At 29.3% G+C, this 13,785-nt stretch overlaps 1 protein-coding gene across 1 annotated transcript; it reads left to right on the forward strand.

The window, feature by feature from the left end:
- Positions 1-5,445: 5,445 nt before the first annotated feature.
- On the forward strand, positions 5,446-7,165 carry LOC108335490 (BTB/POZ domain-containing protein At3g19850). The gene is made up of 2 exons (XM_017571512.2): positions 5,446-5,700; positions 6,614-7,165. The coding sequence occupies exons 1-2, from the start codon at positions 5,449-5,451 to the stop codon at positions 6,932-6,934; spliced, it is 573 nt and encodes a 190-aa protein (XP_017427001.2). The 5' UTR covers positions 5,446-5,448; the 3' UTR covers positions 6,935-7,165.
- Positions 7,166-13,785: the final 6,620 nt, after the last annotated feature.

The raw sequence follows: 13,785 nt of genomic DNA on the forward strand, positions 1-13,785 counted from the left end.
ACTTCACAAGTATTATCCGAAAATCATACACTAAGAGAGATCTTCTGGTAAAGTTTTTTTTTTCTTTTTTGTGTTTATCATTGAGTATTTGTAATGTAGATTTTGTAAACCTTAAAAATCATGAACTGATCAGATCATGCCAGCTGAATTTTCCAAACATTATCTACACAAGGAAGGACTTGCTACACTTTTTGTTGAAGATGGCAGAACTTGGGAGGTTGAGACAAAGCTGAATTTCTATGGACAATTAACATTTTTCAGTGGGTGGAGGAAGTTTTTGTTGGATAATAAGTTGAAAGTCGGTGATGTTTGTGTTTTTGAGTTATTAGAGAATCCACAATTTTTATTCAAGGTTACCATATATCCTCTGGAGGAGGAGGATTCAACCACATCCCTTTTCAAAGGTATATAATATTATTACTTATTTTAATATATAGAAAAATATATTTTTGAAACACATAATTTTTATATATTCATTTGAAACTATCTTTCTTTATTTTTTTACTTTTTTTCAAAAAAATTACGAAAGTTATTTTTTAAGACTATTTTATCTTTAGGTGTATAATGTCAATGTGTATCATATTACTCTTATTTTATATTGTATCAAATTTCATTAGGAATTTGTGAGTGCATTTTGCATTTGACATTACCAAGTTTTTCTATTTACAATTCAGGCCAAAAAGGAGTTTCTCATTTGCCTTCTTCATCCCTTAAAACTCCTATGACCACTCAAGCAAGGACACCAAAGCCCAATGATGATGATCTCTTCATCAGCATCAAGTCAGGACCACCGGTATGCCAAACTATAATAATCTCTATAAACAAAATCACATATAATATAATGATTATTTGATTAAGGATAAACATTTAATTTAATCTATTCATTTTACATAGGGAATTCTGAATTGGATCTCTATACTTTCTCTTAAATTGGTTCTATACATTTAAAACATTATCTACTTAATTTTTTATTGTTATTTTTCTAAACATATTTTTTGTATATATCTTTTGTTGTTGAAAAACATTGATTGAAGCATACATATACGTATACATATAGGTGTAAATTATACAGTTTTAATGCATTTTAGTTTTCTGAAATTCCTTGAGTCTGTTTTCTAATGCATAATGTTTACATGATTTATTCTTAATATGGTTATGTGTAGTTAATATTTTATTTAACAAGTGTTTGGTAGAAACAAAACTTTTGGTTTTGCATAAATCTGAAATTAAGAAACTACGTTTTTTATTTTTGTCACACCTTTTACGTAATACCATTTTCATAAAACCATGTTTGTGGGAATGGTTTTTGGTAAAGTTACTCACCAACCCACTTAATTTTATTTTATTAATTTATTATATTATAAAACCTTAAAAAAATACTCTCCTCACTCACCATGACTGTTTATCAAAAAAGATTATTTTGTACCTTTTTTATTATTATTTTGAATTGTTTTGAGTTTAACATCATTTTGGGAATGAAATCGTGGCAAGTAAAGTTTTTGTTTTATAATGAACATTACTCTGCTAGATTCTCTCGTGGATGGGCTGATTTTGTTAGGGATTGCGACTTGAAAGTGGGAGATGCTTGTATCTTTAGGATGGTAGATGAGAAAAATCTTGTGTTCAATGTTTCATGTTTAAAAGGAAAAAAATCATCAGGACCCTAAGAAAAGAGAGAGATAAAAGAGTAATTATGGTGTTAAACAAGAACTTTTATATATAAATAAACACAAATAATTGTGTTAAAGCTTGATGCCCATGTTGCTTTGTGCTGTGTTTTACCTTTGATTTTTTTTTTCTTTTTGTTTCTCTCTCTCTCTCTCTCTCTATATATATATATATATATATATATATATATATATATATATATATATATATATATATATATGCTTTTACGTGCTCGAAGGAAATCCTTGCTATTTTATAATTTGTTAAACTTTTTTGTATGAATTAATTAATTATTTATCTGTCCTTATTTGTAGCAATGAATGAATGTGATTTTTATCTATGTTTCATCTTTCGTTTTTGTTTAATGTTTCTTTGTTATCTATTGTGGTAGAATTTAGTTCTTCACAAGTAAAACTTTTTATTAAGAAGTATGAGTTATAAATGTTAAAAATTAAAATTATAATTATAATTTGAATGATAAATGTGTTTTGGTTAGTGAGTGTAACTTAGATGTGAAAATATATAATAATGTCTAATATTTTTTTAATAAAACTCAATTCATATTTATTTGAGTTTATATAGAAATTTAAACCATCAAAATTACAAAAAAATATTTATTATATTTCACTTAAGTTAATAATTATTTCACTAAACTAATAATGATCCATTAAGCTAATGACTAATGACTAATGGCAATTGAATTAGTGATAGCCACAAAGTCATATAAAAGCATTCAATTATGCATTTTTTTTGTCTTCCAAAAACTCATGACTAAGTTGGTAATTGGGTTCTTATTAAAAGTTGAAATAAAACCAAACTAATGCATATTAAATTATTAAACCAAAACGTAATTTTATCAACCAATTTTATAAAGGATTGTTTCATATAAAAAGTGAACCAAGAACACCACATAAATTTTCATCAAATTCTACCACCTACAAACAACCCCAAACACATAAACTTCTACAATCTAACCAATAAAATGAACTTACACTTTAAACAATGGATGGAGAACAAACGATGACAAACTTCTACTAATATAAGAAACCCTCAACAAAACAATGAAGTAATTAGGAAGTCACTGTGAACAAGAAATTGGAACACACAGTGCGAGCAAAGAAATGGAAGATAAACTCAGAAATGAAAACCACTGCACACCAATACTAGGCCAAAATTATGTAAAAAGAAACTGGGTTAAAATATTATTTTCCTTATAAAATTAATCTTGAGGAATACTTTCTTTTCTCTTGTTCAAGAAATAATAATGGATCTAAGGGTTCACAAGTATTGTTCATCTTCACATGTTTGAGAAACTACATCTCAAGTAAATCCAAACTCCAAAGCCAACGCACGCATATTTGGCTTACACTTCTTGACCTTCTGACTCTGTCAGACAAAACTTCACAGACTCCATTGCTGTTAATGTTTTCTATAGCAAAACATCATTGTCATTTTCTTTCAAAATCTATCTTATTTTCTGAGATACCCAACTTGTTCATGCAAGACGACAATTTACCCACATAAACAATACAATAATGAACGCCCTCTTCCATATTAAAATAATGAAATTCAGGTTTTTGCACCAAACTAGACATATTTGCCTATAATATTACCAAAATGGACAAATTCAACCAAATTTACGAAAATGGGAAAGTCGTGGGGGGCCCAAACGACTTCAAATGAAGAAGTCGTGCCCCTCCTGCACGACTTCACACTGTTCATAGCTACAGTGTTGAAGTCGTGCACCCCAAAAACGACTTCAAGACTTTGTAATCGATTACAATGTAATGGTAATCGATTACAGAGTGTTGAAATCATGACCACCCTGCACGACTTCAAATTTGTATGCCACCAAAAGTACTGGTAATCGATTACAAAACATGTGTAATCGATTACCAGGTTGTTTTGGTGCAAGGCAGAAGAGGACGCTCGTCCAGGCAGAAGCGGACGCTTGTCCAGGCAGAAGCGACGCTCGTCCAGGCAGAAGAGGACGCTCGTCCAGCCAGGCAGAGAGAACGCTCGTCCCGAAAGCTAAGAGGACGTTCGTCCATCTAGCTAAGAGGAGGCTCGTCAAGATGCGCTCAGTGGACGCTCGGTAGGAGAAGTGGACGCTCGTCCATTTTTAGTGAACGCTCGTCCACATACAGATCGTCCGCCCGGCGCGATTTTTCCAGAAAGTTTCACGCAAGAGTGCTTCTTCCAACATAACCCACCTGATAATCGATTACTAAAATGGTGTAATCAATTACCAGTACGTTTTCTGCCTTCACATTTCCAGTCTTGCAGGGGTCAGGATTTCAACATTGTGTAATCGATTACCAAAAAATGGTAATCGATTACAGGACCCAGAAGTCGTTTTTAGGGTGCACGACTTCAACACTGTTGCTATGAACAGTGTGAAGTCGTGCAGGGGGGCACGACTTCTTCATTTGAAGTCGTTTGGACCCCCCACGACTTCACTTTTAGTCAATTTTTGCCTACTTTGGTAATAAATACCACATTTTTACCTACTTTGGTAACAAAGCCTGAAATTCAACATTAGCACGAGGATACGGTAAATACTAAGATTCTCATGTATATAATATATATAATCATTCCTTTTCTGTTTTAGTAAAATACAAGTTTCATCTGTTTGGTCAATGAAGAAGAAGTAGCAGTTATGCCGAAGCACAGTGACTTGCAAATTCACATTAATGAGGAAGAAACATTTCTGTTGGACAAGGTACTCTAGCAATTCATTATTGTTTTCCTTTTCTTAGTGGTTTATTCTCGTACAATGCTAGATTTAGGATGTCAAATCCAATGCTAGATTTAGGATGTCAAATCCAATGTCTCATCTCGTGAATTAATCAATCTAATTCATTCATTTTGAAGAAGTTCATATCAAAATACTGTGGAAGAATGAAAAAAATGTTGAACCATGAAAAGAGAATGTGCCACGGCAAGACGTTGAGCATTGAAATCAATGATTTCCCTGGAGGGTCAGAAGGGTTTGAGCTGGTTTTAAGATTCTGCTACAACCATGGCAAAATTTCCATCACTGTGTCGAACGTGCTTCTCCTCCATTGTTGTGCCCTTTTTCTAGGAATGACTGAGGAAGTCTTCAGCAGCAATCTCTTGCAGCAAACAGAAACCTTCCTTCAGGGAATCTGCTACTGGTCATGGAATGAAATAGTTGTGAGTCTCAAGAACTGTGAACTGTTTCATACATATGCAGATAAATGTGGTCTGTTAGAAAATATTATTGGTGCACTCTTGGCAAAAATGGATCAAAATTTTGAGGGAAACCTTTTCACCTCCTCATCTTCATCATCCCCATCATCTCCTGAGAGCAATCATGCCAAGACATTTTCTTGTTCAACACAAGTTACTCCTAAGACTGTAAAACCAACTTTGGCAAACAAGGAATGGTGGTTTGAAGATTTGGCTACTTTACCCCCAAAGATCATTGAGAAGATTCTTCAGATTGTTGGAGCTTACAAAACAGACAATAACAACTCAATTCTCACAAGATTTCTTCTGTATTATCTGATAAAAGTGACCCAAACAGAAGAGATTAATTGCAGCAACAGTGTTGATTATGCTGGTCTTGCAGAAACAGCTGTATGTGGGGTCATATTTGCTGGTAACAAGAGTTTTTCTTGTAGAGGCCTTTTTTGGGTGCTAAGGATTGTATCAAGGTTTGTGATGAGTAGAGATTGCAGAATTGAAATTGAGAAATTGATTGGTGGGGTGCTTGAGCAAGCAACCTTGGATGATCTACTGGTGTCTGGGCACCACATGGGGCTATGTTATGATGTAGCATCTGTGATAAGATTGATTAAGCAATTTGTTTATATAAATGGCTCTGATGGAGGAGAGTGTGCACAGAAGTTGAAAAAAGTTGGTAGATTAGTTGACAAGTATTTGATAGAGATAGCCCCTGATCAGAACCTCAAAGTCACTAACTTTCTTGCAGTTGCAGAATCTTTGCCTGATCGTGCTAGGAACTGCTTCGATGGAGTTTACAGACCTATCGACATTTATCTTCAGGTCAATTGAATATCAGACCCTTTTAATATACTGCTGTTGTTGTTACAGTTCTTTATCTTTCTATAAGAATTGTGAAATTTCTGAAACAAAATTAAAACAAAAAGATAAGCAAGTGCCCCGACCAGATGGTAAGTGACCTAGGCCAAATTTTGGCATTACTGAAAAACAAAAACAAAAAATCTGTTCCTTATTATCTGGAATTTTGACAAATTTTGGCCTTGTTATAATAAATGTATTTTTGTTCTCATCCTGCAAACCACAAAGCTTTTAGTGCAAAAACTAAATATATTCTTCTCTGAAATAATCTATACATTCTGGTAAAAAAATTTCCAACTTTTAACGTGCAGAAACCGGTTTCTGCATATTTTCTCCACAATTTTGGAATTTTCATTATGTGTTTATAGGCAAAAAAGATTAGTCATATAATTTGTTGATACAAAAAATTTAACCACACTTTAATCTAATTTCCAATGTCCTTTTTAGAATGTCATGTTAGAAGTCCCACGTCAACTAGAGATAAGACTAATTTATAGTAAGTGAATGTAATTCTTACCTTACAAGCCGGTTTTGTGGGGTTGAGTTAGGCTTAAAACTCCACTTCTTAACATAGTATCAAAGTTATGGTTATAATCTATCTTAATAATATTTGTTGTTTGTTAACCGCTATCGGATCACCCATTAATGTCTAGTCTTACGCTTCGATATGAAAGAGTGTATTGAAAGTCTCATATCGACTAGAGATAAAATTAATTTATAATAAATAGGTACAAACCTTACCTTATAAGCCGGTTTTGTTAGATTAAGTTATACTTAAAAGTCCACCTCTTATCGGCAAGGTTTTGTTTTCCCATAATGTTTCATTTCCACAATTATATTAAACTGTCTCGTTTCTGAAAATAACTGTGAATTGCAGTCTCATCCAATGCTGGCATTTGAGGAGAGGTCAAGATTGTGCAGATGCCTTAATTACAATAAACTGAGCTTTGAAGTTTGTAAAGATCTTGCAAAGAACCCCAGAATACCTCCAATCATTGCAATGAAGGCTCTTATTTCTCAACAATCCAATGTTCCATCAAGTGACTTAGAAATTCAGGAGAATGAAATCATTAAGACAGATTCATTCTTGGAAGAGAAAGAAGATATGAGACAAAACCTTCAGAGAATGGAACTAAGAGTAAAAGAATTGGAGATATTGTGCAAGGAAATGAAGGTTCACATATCAAAGTTTCATTAGCCATCATCCACAATAATGCTTAATCTTTTTTCTGGCCAAAATGTTTTTTTTTTCTTTCAAATGTGTGTTTTAATGGTCTTGCTTCATTCATATTTCTTTGATTGTAAAAAGATGTATTTTTTATTTTTATTATTTTGGTTTTGTTCCAATGGGTACATATAGTAGAAAGTCAATATTCTACATTGGCCTTCCTTTATACACAATAAACAATGTGATACAAGTATTTCGATTCTCATACACAATTTCCCAATTTGTATTTGGATTCTCATTCATAATATCACCGTATGCTTTACATATAAAATTTAAAGGATAAAGTAAAATATAATAATTGTTGATCTATTCAATGATAAAATGCATTTATTATAAGTTAATATAATTGGACTCAATTTGTCAATACAACTTATAATATGCCAAAACTTCTTCAAGGTCCAAGAAAATTGTCAGGTTAAGTCATTTATTTTGAAATAAATTTTTCAGAACATATTATATATATATATATATATATATATATATATATATATATATATATATTAAATTATCTAATAAATTAAATATTTTAGTAATTTAAACAAAAACGAAATGAATATTAAAACAAGTATAGAGACATAGACAAAACATATATGTAAATATTTATCTTCATTCTCATATTCAATTCTTCATATTTAATTAAAGACATATAAAATAAACATATTTTAACATATAAAAATATGTTAAAAAAAACATTTTAAAAATATCCACGACTTTATTTATCATCCTTATTCAAAACTCAGCCTTTTCTTCCTCCACTCTCTTAATTTTAAAATGAACATTCCCTCTTTTAAAATGTGATTGTTAGATTATTTATTCAGAAATGTTTTGTTTTAATTTCCAGAATGGAAATTTTGAACTAAATTTTTTCAAACAGGAATTTTACAATAAAAATTTTATAATAAAATTTTCATAATAGAATTTCTAGAACAGAACTTATAGAACACGTTTTGAGAATACTTGAAATACATTTTGGAATGAGCTTTTGAAGAGAAAATTTCTGGAATAAGCTTTTTGAAACATAAATGATATCTTTTAGAATGAATCTTCTAGAACCAAATTTTCAGAACACCTTTTTGGAACATTAGATATGCGTCTCGGAACAACGTTCCATAAATAAAATTTTCAAAGAATGAGCTTTCTAGAACAAGCTTCTTTCTTTCTCCTTCCATGGAGTGCAGCGATGAAGAAGGAAGATGTAATTGAAGGCCATCGCAACAGTGGCAGTGGCAAAGATGGCATGGTGCAACAACGAGGGCATTTTTGTCTTTACAGTTAATATGGGTGCATGAAGAAAAACCCCAGTAGCAAACCCTCGGCCCATACGAAAGGTTTGAGAAAATTCAGAATTTAAATACCTAAATTTGAATGCTATAAATATAATTCATTTAATATTTCTCATAAACAATTATTAATTTAAATGTGGAGGTGTCATTTGTAAATAAATAAACATTGCCTTTCTTAAAAACACTCTAAAAGAATCGTTGTTTTAGTAACAATAAGTTATCACTGTGAGAATAAAATAAATTGTAATTAGTATATTTTACATTATTATTTTAAGATAAAAAATATATATATTTCAGTATTAGAAGGGTAAATCAAACGATACTGGATTAGTAAATTATAAATTATTTTATTTTATGTTTAAAGTACAAAACGGAAAAATGAAATAAAAATAGAGGTTATTTGTAATTATAACATTGATTCTTTTATTGTCATTTTTCAATTAAGCAAATTTACTGTTTAATCAATAAAACGCAGACACAACTAGAAATAAATAATAAACATATGTTTATTTTCAATTCCAATACCCAACATGTAGTAAATGGACACTACCTGTAATAAAAAAAAACATTATTTTCTATTATTACTATTACTATTATTATTACTATTATTATTATTATTATTATTAATAAGTACACGCTAATTTTTTCATATTCTTTATATTTTGATTTTGGTAACAAAGCACAACCATGGTATAGTACAATACAATGGCATTTGACTTTTCAATACTTAGAGCAGAGGACTGCTTCAAGCATTCTTATCGCTAATTTGAAGACTTGCTTAATTTATAAACAAGGAATGAATCAGTCCGAAAACAATTCAGTGGACATGCCCCAAATTAAGTGCATCTAAGGAGGCCAAGTCTATATATATATATATATATATATATATATATATATATATATATATATATATATATATATATATATATATATATATATATATATATATATATTATATAATATTTTATTGCTACAAATGGTCATTAATTTTATTGGTTATTAATATTTAAAAAATTAACTAGTTATTTTGTAATGAAAAATGTTTACTTTTTCTGTTGAAAGTCCCACGACTAGAGATAAAGTCAATTTATAACATATAAGTGAAATGAAACATCATCTTATAAACCGGTTTTGTGGAGTTGAGTTAGGCATAAAACGCACTTTTTAATATAATATTAGAGTTATAGTTAGAATCTATCTTTACGAGTTTTATGTGGGTATTTCTTTTCATCTTTAACTTAGTGGTAATTTATTAACACTAATAGTCTAACCAATATGATTTTATTTTAGTTGATTATATTTAGGTGGAGTACATCTTAACATAAGTAGCTTAAATGTATTCCAACATGCATAATTCAGTTCGCATACAAAAATGAATACGGTTTTAATTTGAAAGGACTAGATTTTAAAGTATTTTTTATTGCAAGGTTGAAGAGTTCAAGTGTTTGGTAAAATTAGGTTTTGTTCAAAGAAGCCATTGATTTGAGTAAAAATGGGCATAGATTTTTTCAAATTCGTTGTTAAAGAAGAAAGAATGTAATTGAAAGAGAAACTCTATTAAAAAAATGTAATTTGCTTGATCTCTTCATTCGTTTGATTTTAATAACGTTAATGTGTAATCACTACATTGTCCCTAATATGGGTCTAATTAATAGTTAGTTTGTCATGTTAATTGTTTTGTTTTACAGCCTGTGATATTAAAATTTTAATAGAAACATGATACCAGTGTTGATATGTATAATTCCAACCAATCTGAATTAAACCATATATTTCAACCAGATTCAATTTATTGATTTTACAATAGTTAATTTAGAAATAATATTTAATTATAATTTTTTATAATTAATAACATAAAAATATACATAAGTAATATATACAAATAAATTGTAGCATATTACTCAACACTAATAATGGCATACACTCATCCAGTTGTTCCCTAGTCTTAATGTCTCGTTGTACCTGTTGCACTTTGCATGAAAATTAAAAAAATTAAAAACTATTTAACATTTTAAAATTAAAAGGAAAAATATGTTTCTTAATTAATATTTTAGGATTTTGATTTGACAAAAAAACATATATTTTATATATATTCTACGTATGAAATAAAAAAATATAAATTAAAAAGAGTTATAATATATATGCTACATATGAAATATAAAATATAAATTGAGAAGAGTTATAACCGTAGTTTATTGTTTATAAAAACATAGAATGAAAAGTCTAAGTATTTAAAATTTTGTTTTATTTTCTTGTAAACTCGTCTATTTCATAACTTATTTTCTATTTCTGTTATATCAATATATAATTTAAATTTTTATACTACATGTACAAAGTATTGCTACATTTTTAATAAACGATTTCTAAAAAATATGTCTATTAATTGGAAATTAACACATCTAATTTTTAATAAACGTATTATAATTTGGAACACTGAACAGAATACATTTTTTCTTTCTAAAGAAACTATTAAAAGCAACAATCCCAAAATGAGAATTTTCTTAGTCTCAAACAGAAACGTGTTTCTATGATATGACTGTTAGTTAAGTTGAGACTTTTTTGGAATGCCAATTCCCCAAACCATTAATTATGGCTTAAGAAAAAAGAAAGTAATTAAGATGGAATGAGTCCTAATTTCACACAATGTCCCCACTTAGACCCAAATCAAACTAATTTCGGTACTTTTCCTTTTTCCCTATCAACACTCCTAACTTAATCAACCAATCCAATTTCCCCTTCATTATCGCCACATTCCATGATAGTACAATTACAAAAACATCCTTGCTAAATGTAAATATATGTATATAACTTGTTTCTAATATTAAATTACCCTAAATCATAATTTAGTCTAAATTTAAACAGGAAGAAACTTTTGAAGTTTCCAAAAAAAATATACAAATGCATTCAATAGCATATTTCAAGTATATAAATGAAAGAGAATTTTGTTTCTTTATTGTAGAATTTTCGTTTAAACGCGTGAACATTATATACGAATTTTACATACAGAAATATCGATAAGTAAAATTCACACATATAATACGTGTGTTATTTATGGATCAAAACTCAAATGTAAATATCGATAAGCAAATATTTTTTTTCTTATAGTGGTGATGGTAAATTTAGGAACGCTTCTCAATTGTGTTTCAAGAATTAATCTATAATTCTAATTGAATTGAAAAAAAAAACATATATTTCAAGTTAAGCTTTACTCAAGGATAGAATAAAGTTCTAACAAAAAAAAAAGTAGCTAAAACAAAAATGGATTTAGTGCATCATTTTTGCTTAAAACAATGATGTTGAAACTAAGCAAGATCTTACAAAACAACTGATTAAATTGAAATAAGTGTGCATCAATTGATTTACTCATAGATAGAAGATGAAAATGAAAAAAAAAATTGATGGTTTTGACGAAGGGTATTTTTGTCTTTGTCCGATTAGGTGCTGTCTGTGGCCAGCATTGGTTGGTGATTCCGTTGTGATGTGTACGTTCGTTACCTTTTTGGGGGCAACACTTTGGATACATCATCCAATTCCGCGTTCCAATGAATTAGATTGACACTGAAATAAAATTTAAAATTAAAAATATTAAAAGTTTATTTTCAAATTTGGATGAATATTCACTAAATTGTATTTAATTTCCAAATACGATGTTTATTATTTATTTCGATAACTTTTATTTGTTGATAATCTCTTCTTGATTTTAAATGATACACTATGAGTTAACTAATTCATAGTTAATGAAAGAAAAAGATTTTTCTTATATTCACGTTATTACTTTCACGACGAATAATTGTTACACATGTTCTCTTTTTTATGTATTTTTTTAATCAAATTTAGTTTTGGTAGTACAATTCTAAAGTTAATTGCTTTTCAAATTTAAACAAAATTTAAATAAACATATAAATACAGTCATTTCACCAATTTTGTAAGGGTAAATAAAGATGAATTATATAGTGCTAGTTTTGATTTTTATTGTGAAGACTTAATACATAAGAATGAAATAAAAACTTAATAAAGAAGTAGACAGTAGAGATAAAGTATAGAAACATAAAGTATAGAGAATATTAACTTTTTATATCAGTTTAAGAATCGGCATAGAAATTGTTACTTTTTATATCAATTAAATATACAATCGATCGATATATATTATAACTAAAGTTAAAAATAAAAATACTTCCTTGACCAACACAATCATTTCTCTTATCAAAACATATTCAATTGTTATAGTGGTAGGTTTATTGATTATACAAATAACATTGAGGTTGATAATAACATCAACATCCATGGTGGCTTTGCTTTGAGAATCATTGAAATAGGCAAGTACAATCATTACTACATTTTTTACAAGCTTTTCCAAGTATGTCTCTAGAATGTCTCATATATTTGAGAGCACTATGGATGATACTTCCTCTACACAAAGCTTCTTCTCTTGACCTTTGTACTTGAAAAAAAAATCATGGGTTTGACATTAATACTAGAAAAAACCTTAAATGACCACTACAATTTATCTTTATGAACAAGTGGGTTTGTGTACTCTAGCACTCACAAAATTAGCCAAAAAAGAAAATAAGAAGAAAGGGAAAAACAATCGTTGGTGAGTCAGAGTTTTGGTCAGACGTACGATGTGATGAGACTGAGGGAACGACAATCTTGGGTAACTATGTTGAAAACGTAACAAGTGTTATACAATTGAATTTTAGAACATTTATGAATGGGACCATTGACAATGGTAATTTTCAAGAGACGAGAGAGTTCAAAGAGCATTACGCCTCTAGCCTCTACTAACAGGCAATGGCAAACGACATTACGAAGAGAGGTCTTCAATTGTGGCTCACTAGGGATGAGGATGTGATGTTGAAGAAGCTAAACCACAAATAAGAGAATGGAAAGGAGCAAGCCTCCCGTGAGAGGGAAAGCCTCGTCGACGATGCAAATCCATGATTGTAGGCATGACGATGGTCGTGGTTGCAATAGTTGTAGTGATGATGATGCTAAAAGGTTTGTATATGTGTAGATCCATAATACACAAAGTGTTAATGGAGTAAGAAGATACTCATGCATACTAGAAAGGTGAATGGAGAAAGATAATATTCATGTGAATATTACAATTAAGATATGAAAATTTTAATATTTCAATGTATACTAATTTAAAAAGAATAAAATAAATTATTTTCTATACCAATTATAACTAAAATCATAAACCAATATAATTTTATTTATTTATTAGAAATATATCTTATAATTAGAATTAGTATAATTTTTTTTATTATAAAAATACTATCGCGTCAATATTTTATACGGGTTATAAGTTTTATTTTTATTTACAAAGATGTCCTGTGCTCATTTTCTATGCCTATAACCCCATATTATTTTTTATACCTAATAAACTACCATCGATATAAATATAAAAAATATATTTTACACTGAGATACTGTACCATGATTCAACAATACATGAAAGTCAGTTTTTGTTAGAAACTCAGTCAGAACAAAAAAATATTTAAGTTTTTCTTCAATAAACACTGGTCTATATTTATTAATA

The sequence above is a fragment of the Vigna angularis genome, chromosome 10, assembly GCF_016808095.1.
Source record: "Vigna angularis cultivar LongXiaoDou No.4 chromosome 10, ASM1680809v1, whole genome shotgun sequence".
In the NCBI taxonomy this organism is placed as follows: Eukaryota; Viridiplantae; Streptophyta; class Magnoliopsida; order Fabales; family Fabaceae; genus Vigna; species Vigna angularis.

What these genes read in the sequence shown, in the direction of transcription:
- LOC108335490 (XM_017571512.2), top strand. Translation starts at nt 5,449, where the DNA reads ATGGGGCTATGTTATGATGTAGCATCTGTGATAAGATTGATTAAGCAA. An exon ending in CTATCGACATTTATCTTCAG is followed by an intron (nt 5,701 to 6,613) that starts GTCAATTGAATA and finishes TGTGAATTGCAG; the next exon opens with TCTCATCCAATGCTGGCATT.